General features: G+C 35.5%; 1 protein-coding gene across 1 annotated transcript; it reads right to left on the reverse strand.

Annotated features, from left to right (window-relative positions):
- Positions 1-125: 125 nt before the first annotated feature.
- On the reverse strand, positions 126-17,797 carry LOC109050339 (tomoregulin-1-like). Its single transcript, XM_042751553.1, has 10 exons — positions 17,206-17,797; positions 6,861-6,970; positions 5,653-5,782; positions 4,924-4,950; positions 3,457-3,556; positions 1,884-2,032; positions 1,711-1,761; positions 1,444-1,564; positions 1,171-1,332; positions 126-925 (listed from the first exon to the last, which is right to left on the reverse strand). The coding sequence occupies exons 1-10, from the start codon at positions 17,357-17,359 to the stop codon at positions 850-852; spliced, it is 1,080 nt and encodes a 359-aa protein (XP_042607487.1). The 5' UTR covers positions 17,360-17,797; the 3' UTR covers positions 126-849.
- Positions 17,798-19,538: the final 1,741 nt, after the last annotated feature.

Raw genomic sequence — 19,538 nt, forward strand, 5'->3', positions numbered from 1 at the left:
AACTGGATTCTTAAAATTAGATTACTCAGAGAGATCGTATTACTTAGGACAAGCCAAATCTGAATTACTCAAGGTTTAGCAACTGGCTTTACACCGTGTTTATGTGTACAGGCAACAAAAATATCTTTAAGACTGAGAATTAAATTTTATTAAATCTACAGCACTGGACACAGTTTCACAGGTCATGCGATATGCAGTTCATAGAATTAAATTAAAGTCAATAATCTTCGTTTCAACATTAACAACACCGATAACATTAGAACATAAAAACTACAAACATTTCAACATTGATAAGATTAGCTAGTCAAACACGTTGCATTTCATTCTCTGGAATTCCCTTCTAAAGAAACTGTAAACGTCATCACTTCGTCGGCAAACTTGTTCATGTCCAATTCAATTTGGTGTTCAGCTATGTTTGATTTGAGGAAATAAAAATCAATTCAAAGGGGGCAGTTAAAGACAGTCCAGAGTTAATATTTTCAGTAAAGAAGCACATTCGATGGAACTAGAGGATGGCCGTTTTTGTGGTACAGTTTGTGTGCCGAGAGTTACATTTAACAATACGTGAAAAAACCTGGTAACACAATTTAAAGGAAAAATAAAAACAAAAAAAAAAACTCGACAAAAAGAGCTGGCTTTAATCATTCATTTGACAGTGACATCATTCACTGACATCAAGTACCTAAAATGTCCTGAAAACAATAAGGCACCATCCAATAACATAATAAAAGAAAATTTTAATCGATAATAACCTTATTGTCCAGAGTCAAGAAAGCACAAAACAAAAAAGCACATTAAAACTGTAATCCACTCGGTACAAAAAGTATAAAAAAATAAAATAAAAACAAGCTACATCATCCTTGCAGCGTTGCTTGATGAAAAGTTCTGCTTTTGCCGTCTTCCACGATTGTTCTTAGGACATTTCCTGGAAAAAATAAAATAAGATAAAAATATAGCCATAAATAATAGCAATAATTACAATTTTATATATATATATATATTAGTTACATTTTGTGTTAATATAAATCTTAAATTAGCTCAAATGTCTAATTTCATCAATGTTAAGAAAATGCATTACTGTCATGCATGCTTTCAAAAGATGTTAAAATGTACATTTTTGTTTAATAAACCAAATGTTATTGTAGTGCAATATGTTAGATTTTTTCTTACCTGGTAATACACATGACAACTGCCACAATAATGGCGATCTGCACGGCTCCAATGATAGCAGCTATGAGCACATAATGAAGTTTCTGACCACTGGGTACCACATACAGGATGTTAAAGTCAGCGATCTCATCACACTGTGTTCCTGTGTAACCTGAGTCACACCTGTGGAAATACAAGAAACCTTCTGAAACTCATTTTCCAACAAATGTCATTTTTTAATGAAAACCTGGAAGGATGCACACAGATCCGTGCAACCAAATACCAGGCGCTCACCGGCAGGAGGCGATGCCAAAATTAAATTCACACTGGCCATGAGCACAGAAGTTGGCGTAGTCCTGCGTGCAGGGAACGGGCATCCAGCCGTATCCTTTTCCTTCACCAGCTTTTGCTGGGTCTGAAAACACAACAATCGATTTTAAACTCCATTGCTCAAGGTAGCAGATTTAAAAACATTGATTTTTCTCATTAGATATTTTCACCCTGAAATATTTCACATAATGGAAGTGTTTAAAAGATGAAGATTATTAGGAGTATACTAACCAATCAATTCTGGCTTGTAGGGAAGTCCAGCTTCAGTTTTCTTAGCTTTGTCTTTATTTAAATGATAAAAAACAAACACTTAGGCTTAGGTAGACATCTATCATTTAAAATCTCACATAAAAAAAATGGCTTGATACATTATTTGCAGTGCTGTGACTGTGACAGGATCTGACCTGGGCATCTCCCTAAATGTTTCACATCAATCTGTTCCTGCTTCATGCAGGATGCTTCTCGCACCAGGCAGGGGTTGTAGTAGGAGTTTCCGTCTGTGCCACACACTGGATTCTCATTGTGCCCACTGCAGTCGATTTTACACGAACAGCTGCAACATTAAAAAAAGAAGGACAGACCGATTTAAATGCTTTGAGCCTCAATTGTGCTGTGAATTATTCAAAGGCCAAACATTTTGCTGGTACAACAGGCACTTTAACAGTAACAAATGTTTTCGATAAAGCCCTGAATATTCCAGAAAGGAAGCTTGTTTCAGCTGCAATGTAAAAAAAAAAATGTAAAAAGAATTATCTCACAATTCTGGCTTTTGTACTTTCGAGTTTAAATCTCACAATTGTGAGATTTAAACTTGCAATTCTGAGAAGAAAAGTCTGAATTATGAGAAGAAGAAAAAAATCACAATCTCCTTTTTTTGTTTTTGGAATAGTGAGATTTAAACTAAAAAGTCAGAATTGCGAGATATTAATTGTGAGAAATTTGGTCTGATCTTTGAGATTATTTCTTGCGACTTAGATTTATTTTTCTCCAAACTGCAATTTTACGTCTTGCAAATTCTGTTTATATCACACAGTTCTGACATTTTTATATCTGAATTTTGAGATAAAATGTTGAAATTCCATTTTTTTTTTTTTTTTTTTTTATGCAGTGGTGGAAATGGGCTTCAATAAATCAGCGTTATTATAATTAACTAAAACCATAAAAAAAACTGAATAACTTTAAAGGAAATAAACATGAACTGAAAAAAAAAACTGAATTAAAATTAAATCAAATAAAAACAGCAACTTTATTTTTGGTAGAGGTCAAGGCAACATTTTCATTAAGATTAAGAACTAAAACAACAAAAAATAAACTAAAAACAAAAATGACAATAGAAAACAAAATCGAATTCAAAATATTAATAAAAACGATACACGATAAGAGCATATCAATGATACTTAAGCAACTATACGTTTTAATGGCTGGTAAATTTTGTCACTAATAAGATTAGCTGTAAATCTCACCATACATCAATACTAAATCAATCCACGGCCCCTGTGTAATTGTCTCCCCCTGCTGGCTGAGGTAATGTTACTCTAATTAGCTGTGAGTGTTTGAGAGCTGACGTAGGATTCTTTTGTCCCTGGGCTCCTGAATCTCATGTCCTTGGAAGCTACAGTGCTTCCTGGAGTTAGTCCATACTGTTCATTAGCGCTTGGCAAGAAAATGCAAAAGTAACATGAACCAGGCAGAAAAACTTTTGATAAAAAAAGTTTAGCTACGCTTCCCTGTCTCATGGGAGTAATGTTATTTTCTTGGCTTTGATAGAACTGAATTCTTTCCAGCATTATTCACAATGGCAGTTGTTTCCAATGTTGTAAAAAAATAAAAAATAAAATAAAACTTCATACATTCATTACTTTAAAAAAGCTGGCATGAAAAAGCACAAGACTTATTAATTAACAACTCCCGGATACTCTTATAAATCTGGCAAGACGACATAAGCAGAAATCATAAAGGAATGAATGCAGCACTTACGAGTCCTCATCCTCTGCGTCTTCATCGCATTCGGCACCATACTTGCAGTTGCTGCATTTTGTGATTTTCTTGCCTGAATCTGTGCCTGATCCTTCATATTCTGTAAGACAGTGATAACACAAGTTAAATTAAGGTTATTAAAAAAAAAAAAAAAAAAGATTTTATTAAAGCATTTTCATTAACATTGAGGAACACTATGCATATCTGTTTTCCTCCTGTTTGTTCTTCACAGTTGTCCATTTGATTATAAATAGTGCTGTCAAATCGCATCCAAAATAAAAGTTTTTGATTACATAATATGTGTGTCTTCTGTGTAAATTTATTGTTTATATAAATACACACACATACAGTATATATTTTGAAAACATTTACATGTATATTCATATAATTTATATCATATATAAATATATTTAATATAAAAACACATGCATGTCTGTGTATTTATATATACATAATAAATATACACAGTACACACACACATATATTATGTAAACAAAACTTTTATTTTGAATGCGATTAATCGCGATTAATCATTTGACAGCACTAACCATAAATGATCAAATCTGGCTGATTTTTAATTAAAGGCACTTTGAAATACTTGAAAAAAGAAAACAACTTGAAATTGAAATATGAAATTCACAATTATAGAAACATTTAGGTAATAAAAAAACTTTTAGAAATTATTTTCTAAAAAGCTTGGCATGATTATAAAAATATAATTAATGTAAAATTAAAAAAGTAAAACTTTTTTTTTGTTATACAAAATTACTAACTGTACTGAAAAATTAACTTTTTTTAAGTTCTAAGGGAAAATTCTGTTGTAACTATACATTTATATATTTAAATATACATTTTAAATTAAAATTTTATATTATTATTATTACTATTATTATAAATATAAATGTTTTCCTTATCAATCTTTATTATTTTTTATATATAATTTTTTTTTATTGAATTGTATAATACAATAAAATAGAGAAATTCTGGCACTTCAAAATGAGAAATGAGACAAAAATTTCTATTATCTATTATAATCTTTATTTTTTTTGTAAAAAACGATTAAAAATACTCAGTGGCATAGCACAGATTTCAGAAGTGGCCACTGAGCGAGTACATACTCAGCAGCACTTGAGCTGCGTTCCTGCAGTGGTCTGTAATTTGCAGTAATGACAGCTCTAGAGCGGCCTTCATCTTTAAAACCCGCACCAGAGGAGGTTCAAACCCAGCGCAGCGCGAGGTCACCCTTTTATCACAGAACTGGCAACTTCAGCATGATGGGGCTAAAAATAACCTCAGATGGCATGTTTTGGCTGATCTACAGCGCTCCGGAGTGATGGGAGGTGACCCGTTTCTGGGATAATTTGAAGTCTGTAGGTCAAAATCCTAGAAATGACCACGTTTCAGTTTCCTTGATATTACCGTTGCTGCTTTAGGGTCAGAAAAAAATATTAGGAAAAGAAAACAAACCTCCATCTCCAGATCCCGAGCTGCTATCTGGAACAAGAAACAAGTAGGACTAATTATAACTTTCCATTTATAAATATATCAATATATGTCTAGATTCCATACAGCGGTAGCAGCAGTGCAAAGTCCTTGTATTATGTATTATTAACATGCATATCAAATTATTATGAGCCATGGCATGTAATTTGTGGATGAAAAGTAATCAGGAGATTAATTAGAGCTAAAAATAAAGGCTGTTATGTATCAGATCACACTGCTCATTAGAGTCTCTAATATAAATCCTCTGCATATACACAGGAGGTTAAAATAGCATTTCTGGACCTCAGAAAAATCAATCTAACTTGCAAAAGTAGTTCATCTTCATGTCTCTTGATGGCAATTTTTGTCTAATCAAAAATTTAGTCTAAATAAAATCCAATCAAATTAACTTTTATTTGAATAAATATATTGATGATGTGCATTAGTCACATAAATATATATATATTTATTTTTTTTAATTAATGTATAAAATGCAATCTGTATCTGCATCTAAATCTGCAATTTATATATATATTTTTTTATACCTGCCACCCCAAAATATTCCCATCTCAGACCAGTGCTGATTGTTGCAGCATCTTAAAGGAAATGCTTGTGACTTGTTCTATTAAAACACGCACAGTCAGTGTAATATGAACTACGACAGAAGATGTCAGGTTTTCATTTCAGGAAGTGGAGGAGATGGTCTGGACTCACCAGGATAGCAGGGGCCCTCAGAGGCCAGAAAGATGGGTCTCTGTTGGGTACAGGCTGCTTGTTTCAGATAGCACTCGTTCTGATAGGTGTCTCCGTTTGTACCGCACACAGGGACATAGTTCTTAGTGCACTGCGGCAAACACAATACATGTGAGAGGAGTATTGAGTTCAGCCACTTAAGATTTTTCACTTTAATATGTCTGAAATGGCTCACTGATCAATGAGGGGGGAAATGAATGCAGGTAAATGCTAAAGCATCGATTCAGTGTTATGATTTAAGTGATTTCCTGAAGGTCAAATCACAGAAAATTCACAATGTTCAACGATTTTTTCAAGAGTGGACAGAAGCCATCAAACCAGCAATAAGTCCATGATAGGCTGTGAATTAAAAGAATAGTTCGCTTAAAAATGAACATTTGCAGAGAATGGACTCAACCTGAGGCCATCAAAGATGTAGGTGAATTCGTTTCTTCATCAGATTCGGAAGATTTAGCATTCCATCACTTGCTCACCAGTGAATGGGTGCCGTCAGAATGAGAGTCCAAACAGCTGATAAAAACAATAATCCACAAGTAATCCACACCACTCCAATTCTTTAATTAATGTCTTGTGAAGTGAAAAGCTGAAGGTTTGTAAGAAACAAAAATCCATCATTTATATGTTTTTAACTGTAAACAATCACTTCTGGCAAAAATACAAGTCCATAATCAATAATAATGCTTCATCCACAAAAAAAAAAAAAAAAAAAAATCCCTTCTCAGTTTTACTCTCACATCAAAATCCAGATTTTGTTTTGGACTGTTTTCTGTGCATATTTCTCTCCTGATTCAGAAGAGACTTTTTCACTGAAAAAAAAAAAACAATATTTTTGGATAGAGGACTCGTGTTTTAGCCAGAAGCAATCTAAATGATGGATTTGTTTCTTACAAACACACAGATTATCACGTCACAAAATTGATGGACTGGAGTCATGTGGAATATTGTGATACTTTTATCAGCTCTTTGGACTCTCATTCTGACGGCACCCATTCACTGCAGAGAGAGCAAGTGATGTAATGCTTGATGTAATTTGTTCTGATGAAGAAACAAACTCATCTTCATCTCAGATGGCCTGAGGGTGAGCAGTTTCAGCAAATTTTCTGAAGGACTGGTTTCATAAAAACAGAACAGCATTACAAAGTAATAAATAAAAGATGTAAAATGTGTACCTGAAACTGGCATACACATTTGATGTCACCGCCGTTGTTTTGGCAGATGCCATTGTAACGGCACGTGGTGGCATCACACACTCGCAGGTCGCTCTTCTTCTCTGACAGATCTGACAATAAGACAAAACAGACACTGATTAAACACCAAATATTGACACACTTGTTGGTCCTGATAATTTTTCAAGCTATGAAACAATTTTTACTTGTATGCTTGTTTCTTTTAACTTTCTTTTCAAGCAAAAAGCTATGGATGCCCGAAGAATAAAAAAAAAAAAAAAAAGGTCATGGTGACTCTCAGAATTGCATGTTTTATCTTGCCTCTTCAGGACTGAACTGCCACTGGTGGCCCCTCAAAATAGTTCAGGTGGCCAACAAATGTCTGTTTAACGAGTCTAAATGTGGTTATGTTGTGTTAATGAGGGTCCATATGAGTGTTCACCCATATACCATAAAACCTTTCTAAATCTGGAATCAGGAAGTTAATTTAAAGTTAAAATTCTAGTCCAGATTCAGCTTCATCCACTCATTATCAAAGCTGTGAAACATACTGATCTGAAATCAGACTGCTGCCCAGGAAGCAGCTGGACAGAGCATGTGTCCAACAGCTGTCATTCATATTTCAGACCGCTAGCTGTGAGTTTGAAGCCTATTAACAGAAATTAAGCAAGGCCAGATCCTCCATCTGACACACAGCTGGGACTGACAAACCTCTGAAACCGGGTTCAAGAAATTGTTCACCCAAGAATGAAGCATTTGTCATTATTTATTTACCCTCACGTTGTTCCAAACCTGTATGACTTTCTTTCTTCTTTGGAACAAACAAGAAGATATTTTGAAAAATGTCTCAGTGTTTTGCTTTCCAGTAATGTTTTGGACCCCACTGACAAAGAAGTCAAAATACCTTAGGTTTGGAACAATATATTTCCACAAAATATATATTTAAAAACCCAAATATACCTTGGAAACAATGGACAATCTGGCATATATTACTTTGAATGGAATTCAAAATGTTTTCATTTTTCTTCATTTTAAATAGATCTATGTAAACAAAGCACTTCAAAGCAAGCAAAGCAGCTTATGACAACAATTCTCGCTCTTATCCTCAGGATATGAATGAAGATTTCATATAGCCTAAATTAAGAACAAAGCACCCCAAAGCAGGTCACTGGCCATGCAAATGCAGGGCAGCGGGCAGCCGTAACCCTCGTGTAAATGCAGGCAGATGAGACGAGGCGAAGGACAGCCCGTTAATGAGGAGCAGACACTTCTAAGCCACTACAGACGCTTCCTGGCTCTCGGCCGAGCCGCGCGTGCATTTGGAAAACTGCTCGAATGCTGCGGCCACAGAAACGACATGAAGTGTTCCAGATCAAACCAATGCACAGACTTCAGACAAGAGAAGTTCATTAATCAGGCTGTTTAAATGAGATGAGAGGTTAATCTGTGGAGGTGTTAAAGTGCTGTGATAAATGATGTGTTGGGTCTGGCACCTGTGGGAACAGACTACTGATAATAAGAACACTGTCAGAGTGAGCTGGATTTCACAGCCGGAGTACACTAATAAATGTGATAAAAGTTTTAAAAGCAATTAGGAATAAAATGTTCTTAAGGCAAGAAACCAACAGGTGAATTATATATAAATAATACTGAAATATATATAACCATACTTGCACATTTGATTAATAACAGTACATTAAGACAAATGTTTTGTATTACAAGTCTTCTGAAATGTTATGATAAAATATGGATAAATGCCATTAAATATGGCACATATTATATAGCCAGATTCAAAAGTCTTGTTTCTTTTTGGTGATTTTGGATATCTCTTTTTTTATCATAAAAAATACTGTCAACAGCTAGAAGAAAATTCTTTTTTACCTCATTTTTTGGAATAAAATATTCTAGAAACTACACAAATGATACATGAACAAATCTCTTCAGAATATAGACAGAAATAAAACTGTAAAGTTAGGTGTTTTTAAGTATTACTGAAGTGGAGATTTCTGACTCAGAACAGGAGGGGGAACATTTTGAAAAAAAAAAAAAAAAACTAAACTACCAGAATGTTCTCCCATTAACAAATTTTAATGCATATCTCACTTACAGTGCCGTGAAAAGGTTTTTTGCCCCCTTTTTGTTTTTTATTTTATTTTTTGCATATTTGTCACACTTAAAAGATTCAGATCATCAAACAAATTTTAATATTACATACAAAGATAATGCAAGTAAATACAAAATGCAGTTTTTAAATGATTTCATTTATTTAAGGGAAAAAAAGCTGTCCAAACCTACCTGGCCTTACGTGAAAAATTAATTGCCCCCTCCTTTTAAATCATGAAAAACTGTGATTAACCACATCATTTTAGAAAGCTGAGTTAAACTTCACTTGCCACAACCAGACCTGTTTAATCAAGAAATCACTTAAACAGAACCTGTCTGATAAACTGAAGCCTGCTTAAAGAGCAACACATGCCACAATCTAAAGAAATTCAAGAACAGATGAGAAACAAAATAGTTGACATGTATCAGTCTGGAAGGGTTATAAAGCTTCCCAGGTGTGGCCGGCCTATCAAAATTACTCCAAGAGCGCAACAACGAATCATCCAGGAGGTCATAAAAGAACCCAGAACACTTGCCTAAATTAATGTCAGTGTTCATGATTCAACAAAAAGAAAGAAACTGAGCAAAAACAGCATTCATGCGAGAGTTCCAAGGCAAAAGCCATTACTGACCAAAAAGAACACAAAGACTCGTCTCACATTTGCCAAAAAATATCTTGATTATCCCAGAGACTTTTGGGCAAATATTCTGTGGACTGATGCGACCAAAGTTGAACTTTTTGGAAGGTGTGTGTCCCGTTACATCTGGCGTAAAACCAGATTTCATAAAAAGAACATTATACCAACAGTCAAACATGGTGGTGATGGTAGTGTGATGGTCTGGGGCTGCTTTGCAGCTTCAGGATCTGGATGACTTGCCATAATTGATGGAACCATGACCACTCTATCAGAAAATCGTGAAGGAGATGTCCGGCCGTCAGTTTGTGATCTCAAGCTCAAGCGCACTTGGGTTCTGCAGCAGGACAATGATCCCAAACACACCAGCACGTCCACTTCTGAACGACTCAAGAAAAACAACATGAAGGTTTTGGAGTGACCAAGTCAAAGTCTGGACTTAAATCTGATTGAGATGCTGTGGCATGACCTTAAATGGTCCATTCATGCTCGAAAACCCTCCAATATGGCTGAATTAAAACAATTCTGCAAAGAATTCCTCCACAGTGATGTGAAAGACTCATTGTCAGTTATCACCACTCTTGACTGCAGTTGTTGCCGCAAAGGGTGGCACAGACAGTTATTACATTTAGGGGGCAATTACTTTTTCACGTAGTGCCAGGCAGGTTTGGATAGCTTTTTTCCCTTGATAAATGAAATCATTATTTCAAAACTGCATTTTGTATTTACTCTGGTTATCTTTGTGTATTATTAAAATTTGTTTGATGATCTGAATCTTTTAAGTGCAATATGCAAAATAAATAAATAAATTAAATAAATAAATAAAAATAAAAAATGGAAGAGGGCAAAAACCTTTTCCCTATTATGGGGCCCCTGCACGACAGAAACAACACTTCTTGTCTCGTACCCTTTGACACATGGCATCAACATGAGCATACATAAAGACACATAGATGCATTAAACAAGAAATATGATATAGGACAATGCGACATCTGAGAGATGGTATCAAATGGGAATATCCTGATACTTTCAAATATACCATGGTAATGAATTATATATATAGCCTCATTCAACTCCTAGTTCCTTCATGGGACATTCCTTAAACGTCTCTCATCTGAACCGACCCATTTCCAACTGTACATCTCCAAACAAACAGAGCACAATGTGTGTGGAGTAGAAATGGGGCAGAGGGGAGACCCAGATCTCACACTGCGCAAAGATAATCAGAGCAGCGACGGAAATCAATGCCGTTTGAAAGATAAGGACATCAGTCCATTGCCTGCAGCCAAACAGCTCATCCGCTCAAGACCAGTCGATACTCATCTCCTCAATGGGTCAATAGACCCCGCAAAGTGTCTCTTATTAAAAAGGAGGAAGCTGTGACGTTACAGCTTGACTTTGGGTCCTCGTTCCCATTTAAAGGACGTTTAACTGCATCGTATGCTAGGTACTTTTCTCCTTCTTCAGCAGCTTATAACATTTCACACATTTGAAGCTGTTTTTGAAAGAAGTTCAATGCAAGTATCATATAAATATAAGTCTAAAGGGAGCTGTGCTGCTTTTGCCATGTTATGCAAATGAAACTTTAATGACCATGCTAGACCGGCAACATGAACCAGCCTGAACCAGTATGGAAATTCAAGCATGACTTTTCAGCAGGGATTCTTGTGGAGTCCAGCGCTGCGAAAACAGCATAACAGCACAGCATGTGGAAAGAGTTGGGTGAAAAAAAACTTTTACATGCAATTATAGATTGCAAACTTATATTAATACATACATACATACACACACACATACAAATATATATAAATATATATATATATATATATATATATATATATATATTATTATATTATTACTTTTATTTAGCAAGGATGCATTGATTAAAAGTGACAGTAGATGTTACAAAAAAATTAGACAAAAGCCCTTTCTCTGATGAACTTACTATTCATCAAAGGATCCTAAAAAAATTTATGATGGTTTCCAAAGAATATGAAGCAGCACAACCGTTTTCAACACTGACAACAATATCAATGAGCAACAAAAGAATTGATATCAGATATTTGATAATGATATTATTGATTTCTGGATCATGCAACTCTGAAGACTGGAGTAATGATGCTAAAAATTCACCTTTGAAAAAATTACACTTTTCAAATATATTAAAATATAAAACAATGATTTTAAATTAGAAAAATACTTCACAATATTACTGTTTTTACTGTATTTTTTATCAAATAAATGCAGCCTTAGTAAGCAAGAGACTCTCTCTCTCTCTCTCTCTCTCTCTCTCTCTCTCTCTCTCTCGTCTCTCTCTCTCTCTCCTCTCTCTCTCTCTCTCTCTATATATATATATATATATATATATATATATATATATTATACTATATATATATATATATATATATATAATTTTTGTGTGTGTGAGCCCTGGACCACAAAACCCGTCATAAGCTTTCCACTGAATGGTTTGTTATGACAGGATAATATTTGGCCAAGATACAACTATTTGAAATCTGAGGGTGCAAAAAATCTAAATATTGAGAAAATTGCATTTAAAGTTGTCCATATTAAGTCAAAAAGTAAGTTTTGATATATTTTCTTTACTTAATATATATCTTTACTTAATATCCTAATTATTTTTGGCATAAAATAAAAATCTATAATTTTGACCCATACAATGTATTGTTGGCTTTTGCTACAAATATACCCCAGCGACTTAAGACTGGTTTTGTGCTCCAGGGTCACATATATAGAAGTATGTTTTTGTGTTTATGGGTATGTTTTTTTGTATGCTTTATATAATTGTGTGTAGTATGAATGTAATCTGAATGTTCTATATTCGTCATGTTGTCATTGTCATGTGACCTTATATATATATATATATACACACACACACACACACACACATCTCACTTCTCTGATACATAGTTCTAACTAGCTACTCAAGTATAGCTTAAACGTGCTTTAAGAACAATGAAGTAACCCAATCTCTCAGAGCGTGTGCTCCGGGCTGTGCTTTAATTGTACAACTGTAAACTGCTGAGAGGGACGAGAGCATTATATGCATTTTCTCCATTCTGTAGTGCCTCTTTGCCTCTGGCATATTAGGGTCACACACACAAAAAAAGACAATACACTTACTAAGAAGCAGAGAAAGACTGTTAGAGCACAAAGATGGGTGATGGGTAAAGCTAAAGAGAGACACTTAAAAGAGACACTTAAAGCTACTTCAAAGAAGCAAAATGTATATCATGACCGGGAATGCATTGCATTCAGTGGCAAACATCCTAAAGAGAGCAGACGACTAGAGCTGTTGTTAATGAGTACCAACCAGAATCCACTGCAGTCGACTTGTACTGTTATAATTAGATCAGTCGGGTCTTTGAGATCAAACAAGCGGTGATACGGATCTCTTAGTCTAATGCTGTAAGATCAAACATTCAAAGGTATGAAGCTATCAGCCATTACTGTGAAGGAGTACAACGTTTGTACAGTCTAGTGGTCAGGAACCACCGCCGCTTTGATCAGCAAGATGGTTAGTAACATTGATTTAAAGTGATAAACTTGGTTTAACCTCAGTTTGGCAGTGAATTCTTTGGAGAAATATATCTTCTAACATCTTAAAAGTGTTTCACCGCAATCCCAACAAGTAATAGTCTTGTGGTAAAGAATACCACAACTATATATACAACCTATATACCAGAAGCATCAACTAGAGGTAGGAACCGCTTCTTCTGAAGTACGCAGCAGAACTTTAACCATTAAAGTGATGGTGTAACTACAGATGTAGAAGGAAACAAAGGCCTGCCAGCATGGTCCACTTGGCAGTGTCTGTAGGTGGCAGTAATTGTGGGCTGGGCCTCTTTGAAGGCACCATCTGTGAAGGGCTTGCTTAAAATAATTGCCTCTTAATTATACGCTGGTGTGCAACTGACAGAATCCACAAGCATGACATCAGAGTTAAGCCCTTTAGGACCAAAACACACCTTGGTATGGTATGACGCAAAATGTTACATGAGCAATCTTAAATGAGCAAGCATTACTGGTTTGTTGTATATAAAGACTTAATATATAAAGACAAATCTAAGTAAACCATTAGTTTATTTTTAAAACATTTGTTGAAGCATTCTGACATAGCAACACTGGCTAAACCAATGGTGTGAGTTTGAGGGCGGTGCTATGTGTTCTTCTGACCAATGGCAGAAAGGGGAGTGTTTGGGAAGCCTGATTGAAAACCATCATTTCTGTGACTCTACACTTTTAAAAATAAAGGTTACAAAAGGTTTTTCTTTTTTTAAGGGATGTTATAGAAGAACTATTTTCCCTTAGGAACATTTTTTAGTGTGAAGGAGATTTTTATAATCTAAAGGACATTTTTCCACTTAGTTAAAGACTGTTAACTTTTATCTGCTTAACCCTTTCAGCTTAAATTCAAAGCATATCTAAGTAAAATCTAAGTAAAGTTTACATTTTTAAAACAATTGCTGAAGCCTTCCGACCAGCTCCACATGGCAACACGGGCTCAACCAATGGTGCAAATTTGAGGCGGAGCTATCTGTTCATCGTGACCAATGGCAGAAAGGGAAGTGTTTGGGGAACCTGATTGAAAACAATCCTCTCATTATTTCTGTGACTCTACACTTCTAAAAATAAAGGTTACAAAAGGGTTTTTTTTTTTGCAGGGATGCCATAGAAGCCCCATTTTTGGTTCTCAGAAGAACCTTTTAGTGAATAGTTGTTAAAATAATAATTTTTATTTCGTTTTATTTTATTATTTTCATTTTCAGCTTAAATCCGCTTTGTCTAAAACAGCAAGCCACCAAGGATGGGCTAAAATAGCGTGACAACACACAGGGTGAACATATTGCCTTAAATTGGTTCGCAAGCGCCCGCTGCATGCACACATGCATTATGCAAAGCTTTGCAATACCGCTTCCCTCCAGTCGACCCCTCGCCCTGTCACGGTGGACGCCATTGATTTCAGACCTATGGACTACGGGGAAGCTTTGTGCATAAAGCATCCCTCTCGCACTGGAGTGATTCAGAGGCAGTTTGTTCAATGGAAGGCCATTAAATTGACTGATGAGTATAAGAGTTGGGTTTTCATATCCAGGCTTGCTTTAGAACCTTGAATACAAAACGGTGGATGCATGTCAATTGATATTCTCAGATGCGTGCGCATTGTGTTGTGAGCGATGTGTGTTTCAAGAGCGGTCTGGAAATGGGCTGAAGACTACTTAAAGAAATCATTCTATGTAGCTTCAGAGGTTCTCCATTCATGAGCCAGCGTGTCTGTCCAGATCACACAAAGATTAGAGCTCTGATTGGTAAGAGCACAGGATGTACTCAACAGTAAATGCCATTTAAAACACATTATGTAACGACATTATCCAAAATTCAAAAGGCTTATTTAAAGAATAATAGATTAGATAGAGATTAGATACACTTAAAGTGAACAAGTAAAGTTTCTGTTCTCTTGCTAAGGTCAGACGGTGATGTCATTATGGGTCACAGAGTTGAAATGGTGTGCATGCACATCGACTTCTATTGTATAATGTATAAGTATTATACTTTGTATTAATGACATTTATGTTAATATTTATTCCAAAAATATATGGAGTAAAATATGTGTAAAAATTAAATATTAAATGATTAAATAACAAATGACTATGTATCCATACTTGGTTAGGAAAGCAAAATAAATTGGCCTATTAAATTTAAAATGATACGAAAACACTTTGCATGTCAATGAACCAACAGTATTTTGGTTCAAATGAATGTCACTTGATAGTACGCTAATATAATATTTGGCCCAATGTGTTATTAATTAAAATTCTGTAATTTACAGAAGTATTTTTTTCATTTTCCTATTTAATTTAGCATATTGTTCAGATCACAATAATATTAGTATCTTTCACTCAAAAGGATATTTTGTTCCTTTGGTACGCTAAACAAACTTCCAAACTATGTTGCATCACCAATGCAATATAAAAATCAAGTTCCTGAGGCAAAACTACTCTTCTAAATCAGGTAAGCAATTTGATATTTATCTAAAAATGAGGGTGAAATAATTGCATTCTAATTTATCATTTGCTGACAACCAAAGGCAAGACATGAAAGCAGAGATGCAAGCACAAATATTGATTAACTGAGATCCAGGATCAAATTCCAGGAACTTCATAAATACAGAAATCATATCTGGGTTTTTAATATATATAAAATGCAAAGACTAACATGACAATTAAATGCATTTTTTCCAAGGTTCGCAACACTGTCAACTTGCCAAAATACATCCAGCACTGCATTAGGCTCTTTAATAAAAGAAACACCATTAACGCAGCGGTCCAAAGCAGCACGTCTAGTGAATAAGTGACACTAAGGAGAAGGTGCTTTTTCTGCTTGTGGTCAGTACTATCCAACTGCTGAGGGCAATTCGGATGCCCCTGAGACTTGCTCCATTGTGTTCCTGCCTTTTACAAAACCAGCCCGGCGCTTATGCAGGACAGCCACTGATTAAACCACTGGTGCCTGGAGCTTTGAATCTGAAAACACTGGCGCACAATGGCCGCTATTGTCAGCTGCTTTTCCTTCTATTAATTCTAGGTGACAAAAAGGGTGTCAGGATTTAAAAAAGAAAGACAGCGAGGGGAAAAGGCGTCCATCTGGAGAGTTTACATTATATATAATGACCCAAAAGACAGAGAGGAGCTTTGTGTTAAAAGGTTACATTTTAAACCGCTACTTATTTTAATATGCAGTCAGTGTGTAAAAGGTCTTCAGGTGCAAAGTAGAGCCAACAGGATTCAAATGTGCAATTATATCCATCCAAGTTTACCAACAAACAAGTTAAAGCTTTATACATTAGCCTACAACCTAAAAATCACCAGATGTTGCAATTCAACTACCATGAGAGAGCATTACCTCCACTAATCTTTAAGACAATTACTTGGATACGCTTGGAAACATCCATTATCCAATCTACAGGACAATGAACACATGTTTCTAAAGGACATACAAAACTGTAAATAAGACCAGAACATCTTTTCAAACAGGCCTCGAGCCTGAAAGCCCCCCATCGGTCGCCATACGGGACAGTACGGACAGCGGGGCTTACTGTTGCCTTCCCAAGCCGCATGCATGTGGCTTAAAACATAATAATTGGCCTATCCTTGTGCATAAAAGAACAACCATATGCAAAGTTATAAATAAAAAAAAAATATAGAAAGCACTTTCCTTAGCTGAAGAGAGAATTTGTGGTCCCCCCTGATCTGATGAGAGTGATGTTATAGGGTGGGGTTCACGCTTCCCTTTATATTGTCTCACCTGATCTGGTGCATCAAAAGATGGATGCTTCACTTGAGCCCATGCAAAACCATTCAAAGGCGAGGTAATACATGCACGCAATTCAAAACAGCCCCATGCATCAGTTTATTTGACAGGAACACATTGGTAGTTTCATTTTAGCATCCCTACACTGCCTGCATCTCGTAAGCCTCCAGAGGCCATGCTTGAATCTCCATCTTCAACAAATGTGCAATATCTGCAACAAAGATACAAAGTGAGCATGCTTTGGTTTTCATGCAACATATTAAATAGTGAACGCGTACCCACGCAGCCTTTGCCTTTGCCGGACACACAGTCAGTGTTCTGCGGGTTGGATGATTGAACGGATCCCAGAGCTGGGCTGAGGATGATGGTCAGCAGGTAGAACACAGACAGTTCTGGTCGGGTCCAGCTTACAAGCCCGGTGCCCACCAACATGATGTCTCTGTCTCTCCTCTTTGACCTGTTAAATAAAGGTGCAGGGGAACAAAAGACGAGCAGGCTGTGGAGGATGCGGAAAATATCCCTTTTAAAACGTGTTTGTGTCCCAGGAAGGCCGACGGAGCCTTATGAGCATCCCTCCGGTTAAAAACAAGCGTGCATTTCGATCACAAGCACATTTTGCGGCGATTCGCTGTTGAGCTGGAGCGCGTCTCAATAAGAGCTCGCGGACGCCTCTCGTTCCGTCTTTGTGTGCATCTCAAGCGCGTCTGTGTTGCTAGTTGTGAGGAAAAGGCGACGCGTATCGACGGTTTAACGTCCTTTAGAAATCGTTCGTCCTCGGGTCTCTTTGCTATCCTTTCGCGTCGGGGCAATATCGCGATTCTACTCTCCTAAAATCTAAACAACAAAGGGTCGGCACGGATGGGTTGCAGACACGTGACTCCAGAACCATCTCCTCCCCCAATTCCCGGAGGAAACGCAGGACCCCTAAAAATCCGTAAGCCTACAGTTGGGTCATTATTAGGATGCAGTTCATTTCCATGTGGTGGTCGTGTATGGCTCAGTCAGTGGCGTGTGGTGGGAACGAGTTTGAGTTTATTAGGCTAATAATAATTCATTAATTCAATTTCTAGTTGATGTTTGCACAGCAGCGTTATTTTACTATCTCTGATATGCTCTTACTAATATTTTGAATGAGGTATTTGTCACTTTAGCTTAAATTTTATAAATTTGTTGTTTTAAAATTTTTTGTTCGTTTTATGTTTTTAAGTATCTATAGTTTTTATTAATTTTTATTTTTTTAATTTTGGTTAAAGTTTGAGTAATTGTGTTGTTTTTTTTGCCATTTGTAGTTTTTTTTTTTATATATTTTTTTTTTATTATTATTATTAAATGTATGTTAGTTTGATTTTAACAAACAAAAAGAAAGAGAGAGAGAGAGAGAGAGAGAAATGTTGCCCCAAATAAGTAAAAATATTTTTATATAGCATTTTAAAAGGTTTTTAGTTTTGGTTATTGACTACACAGTAAAAAACATTATTTATTTTACACTACAAACACATCAAGCAAGCAATACTTTATTAATAATAACATATTAATAATTTATATAAATATCACAACATTTACAGTATATTTATGAAGTTTTATGACTTTTAGATGAATATATTTATTTATATATATTCAGTGTATTTAGATGAATTTTTAGAAATCTATATCAATATTTAACCCCAAAATGTTTTACATATAACATAACCATAGTAAATATTATTAAATATCCCATGATTTTGTCACTTAAATGCTTACAAATGATTATTGATATCATTAAAAATAGAATAAAAATAATAAATATTAAATAAAAATATGATTTTTTAAATATTGTTTTCTGTATTTCTTTTTTATAATGTTATTATGTAAACCAGTATTTGTACGGACAGGGCAATACATATTGCTGTATATTGACAATGGTAATGACTTATTGTTTTAATAGCTAGAGAGTAAGAGAAAGAGAGAGAGAGACAAGGTTAAAGTAGTGCATGCTTAATTGCAATGAAAATGTTGTGATTTGGTGACAGTCATGATGCACTTAGACATACATCTGCAGTGCTTTTAGTCACCTCAAATGTTTTCAGTCTATATTCATAAGTTTCTGTCATTTTCATCTATCATCTTTGAAATGCAGATTAATGGATTATTTCCTCCAGATGCACTAAATGCCATCCATGTTAGAATTGTGGCCCATTATGACATTTTACTCTGTTTAATGACAGTTCCACACACGAGGGGCCATTAAAGGATTAAAACACAGACAATGCAGTAATATACAACAAATCTTTTTGAAATGTGGCTGTGAGAGAACCTTTGGCTTTTGGTATTTATGACATTTATGTATACATGTATGTTTGTAATTGCAACAGACGCCCCATATCTAAACGTGTGCTGTACTGCAGGGTTGTTCATCATAATTTGGTCTGGATGGCCCAGCTGCACTAGTGGTGTCAATATTGATCCCGAGGCCACACGAGAACACTATTGATCTCCCAGACAGACATTTAATAGACTGACTTACAAAAACCAGAAAATCACTGCTGCTGCTGTTTCTGTTCCTCTAAACTATCCAGAATGAGTTCTTTATTTCATGGTGAGGAGATGAACGGGATCAAATTGAAACGGCTCA

This window comes from Cyprinus carpio, chromosome B24, assembly GCF_018340385.1.
Source record: "Cyprinus carpio isolate SPL01 chromosome B24, ASM1834038v1, whole genome shotgun sequence".
NCBI classification, from domain to species: Eukaryota; Metazoa; Chordata; class Actinopteri; order Cypriniformes; family Cyprinidae; genus Cyprinus; species Cyprinus carpio.

Bases quoted from the DNA above. Each gene is read 5' to 3' on its own strand.
- LOC109050339 (XM_042751553.1), bottom strand. From the start codon at position 17,359: ATGTTGGTGGGCACCGGGCTTGTAAGCTGGACCCGACCAGAACTGTCT. The intron at 4,951-5,652 runs GTGAGTCCAGAC...TTCTTGTTCCAG, and splicing joins TGAGGGCCCCTGCTATCCTG to ATAGCAGCTCGGGATCTGGA. The intron at 926-1,170 runs GTAAGAAAAAAT...TATTTTTTCCAG, and splicing joins GTTGTCATGTGTATTACCAG to GAAATGTCCTAAGAACAATC.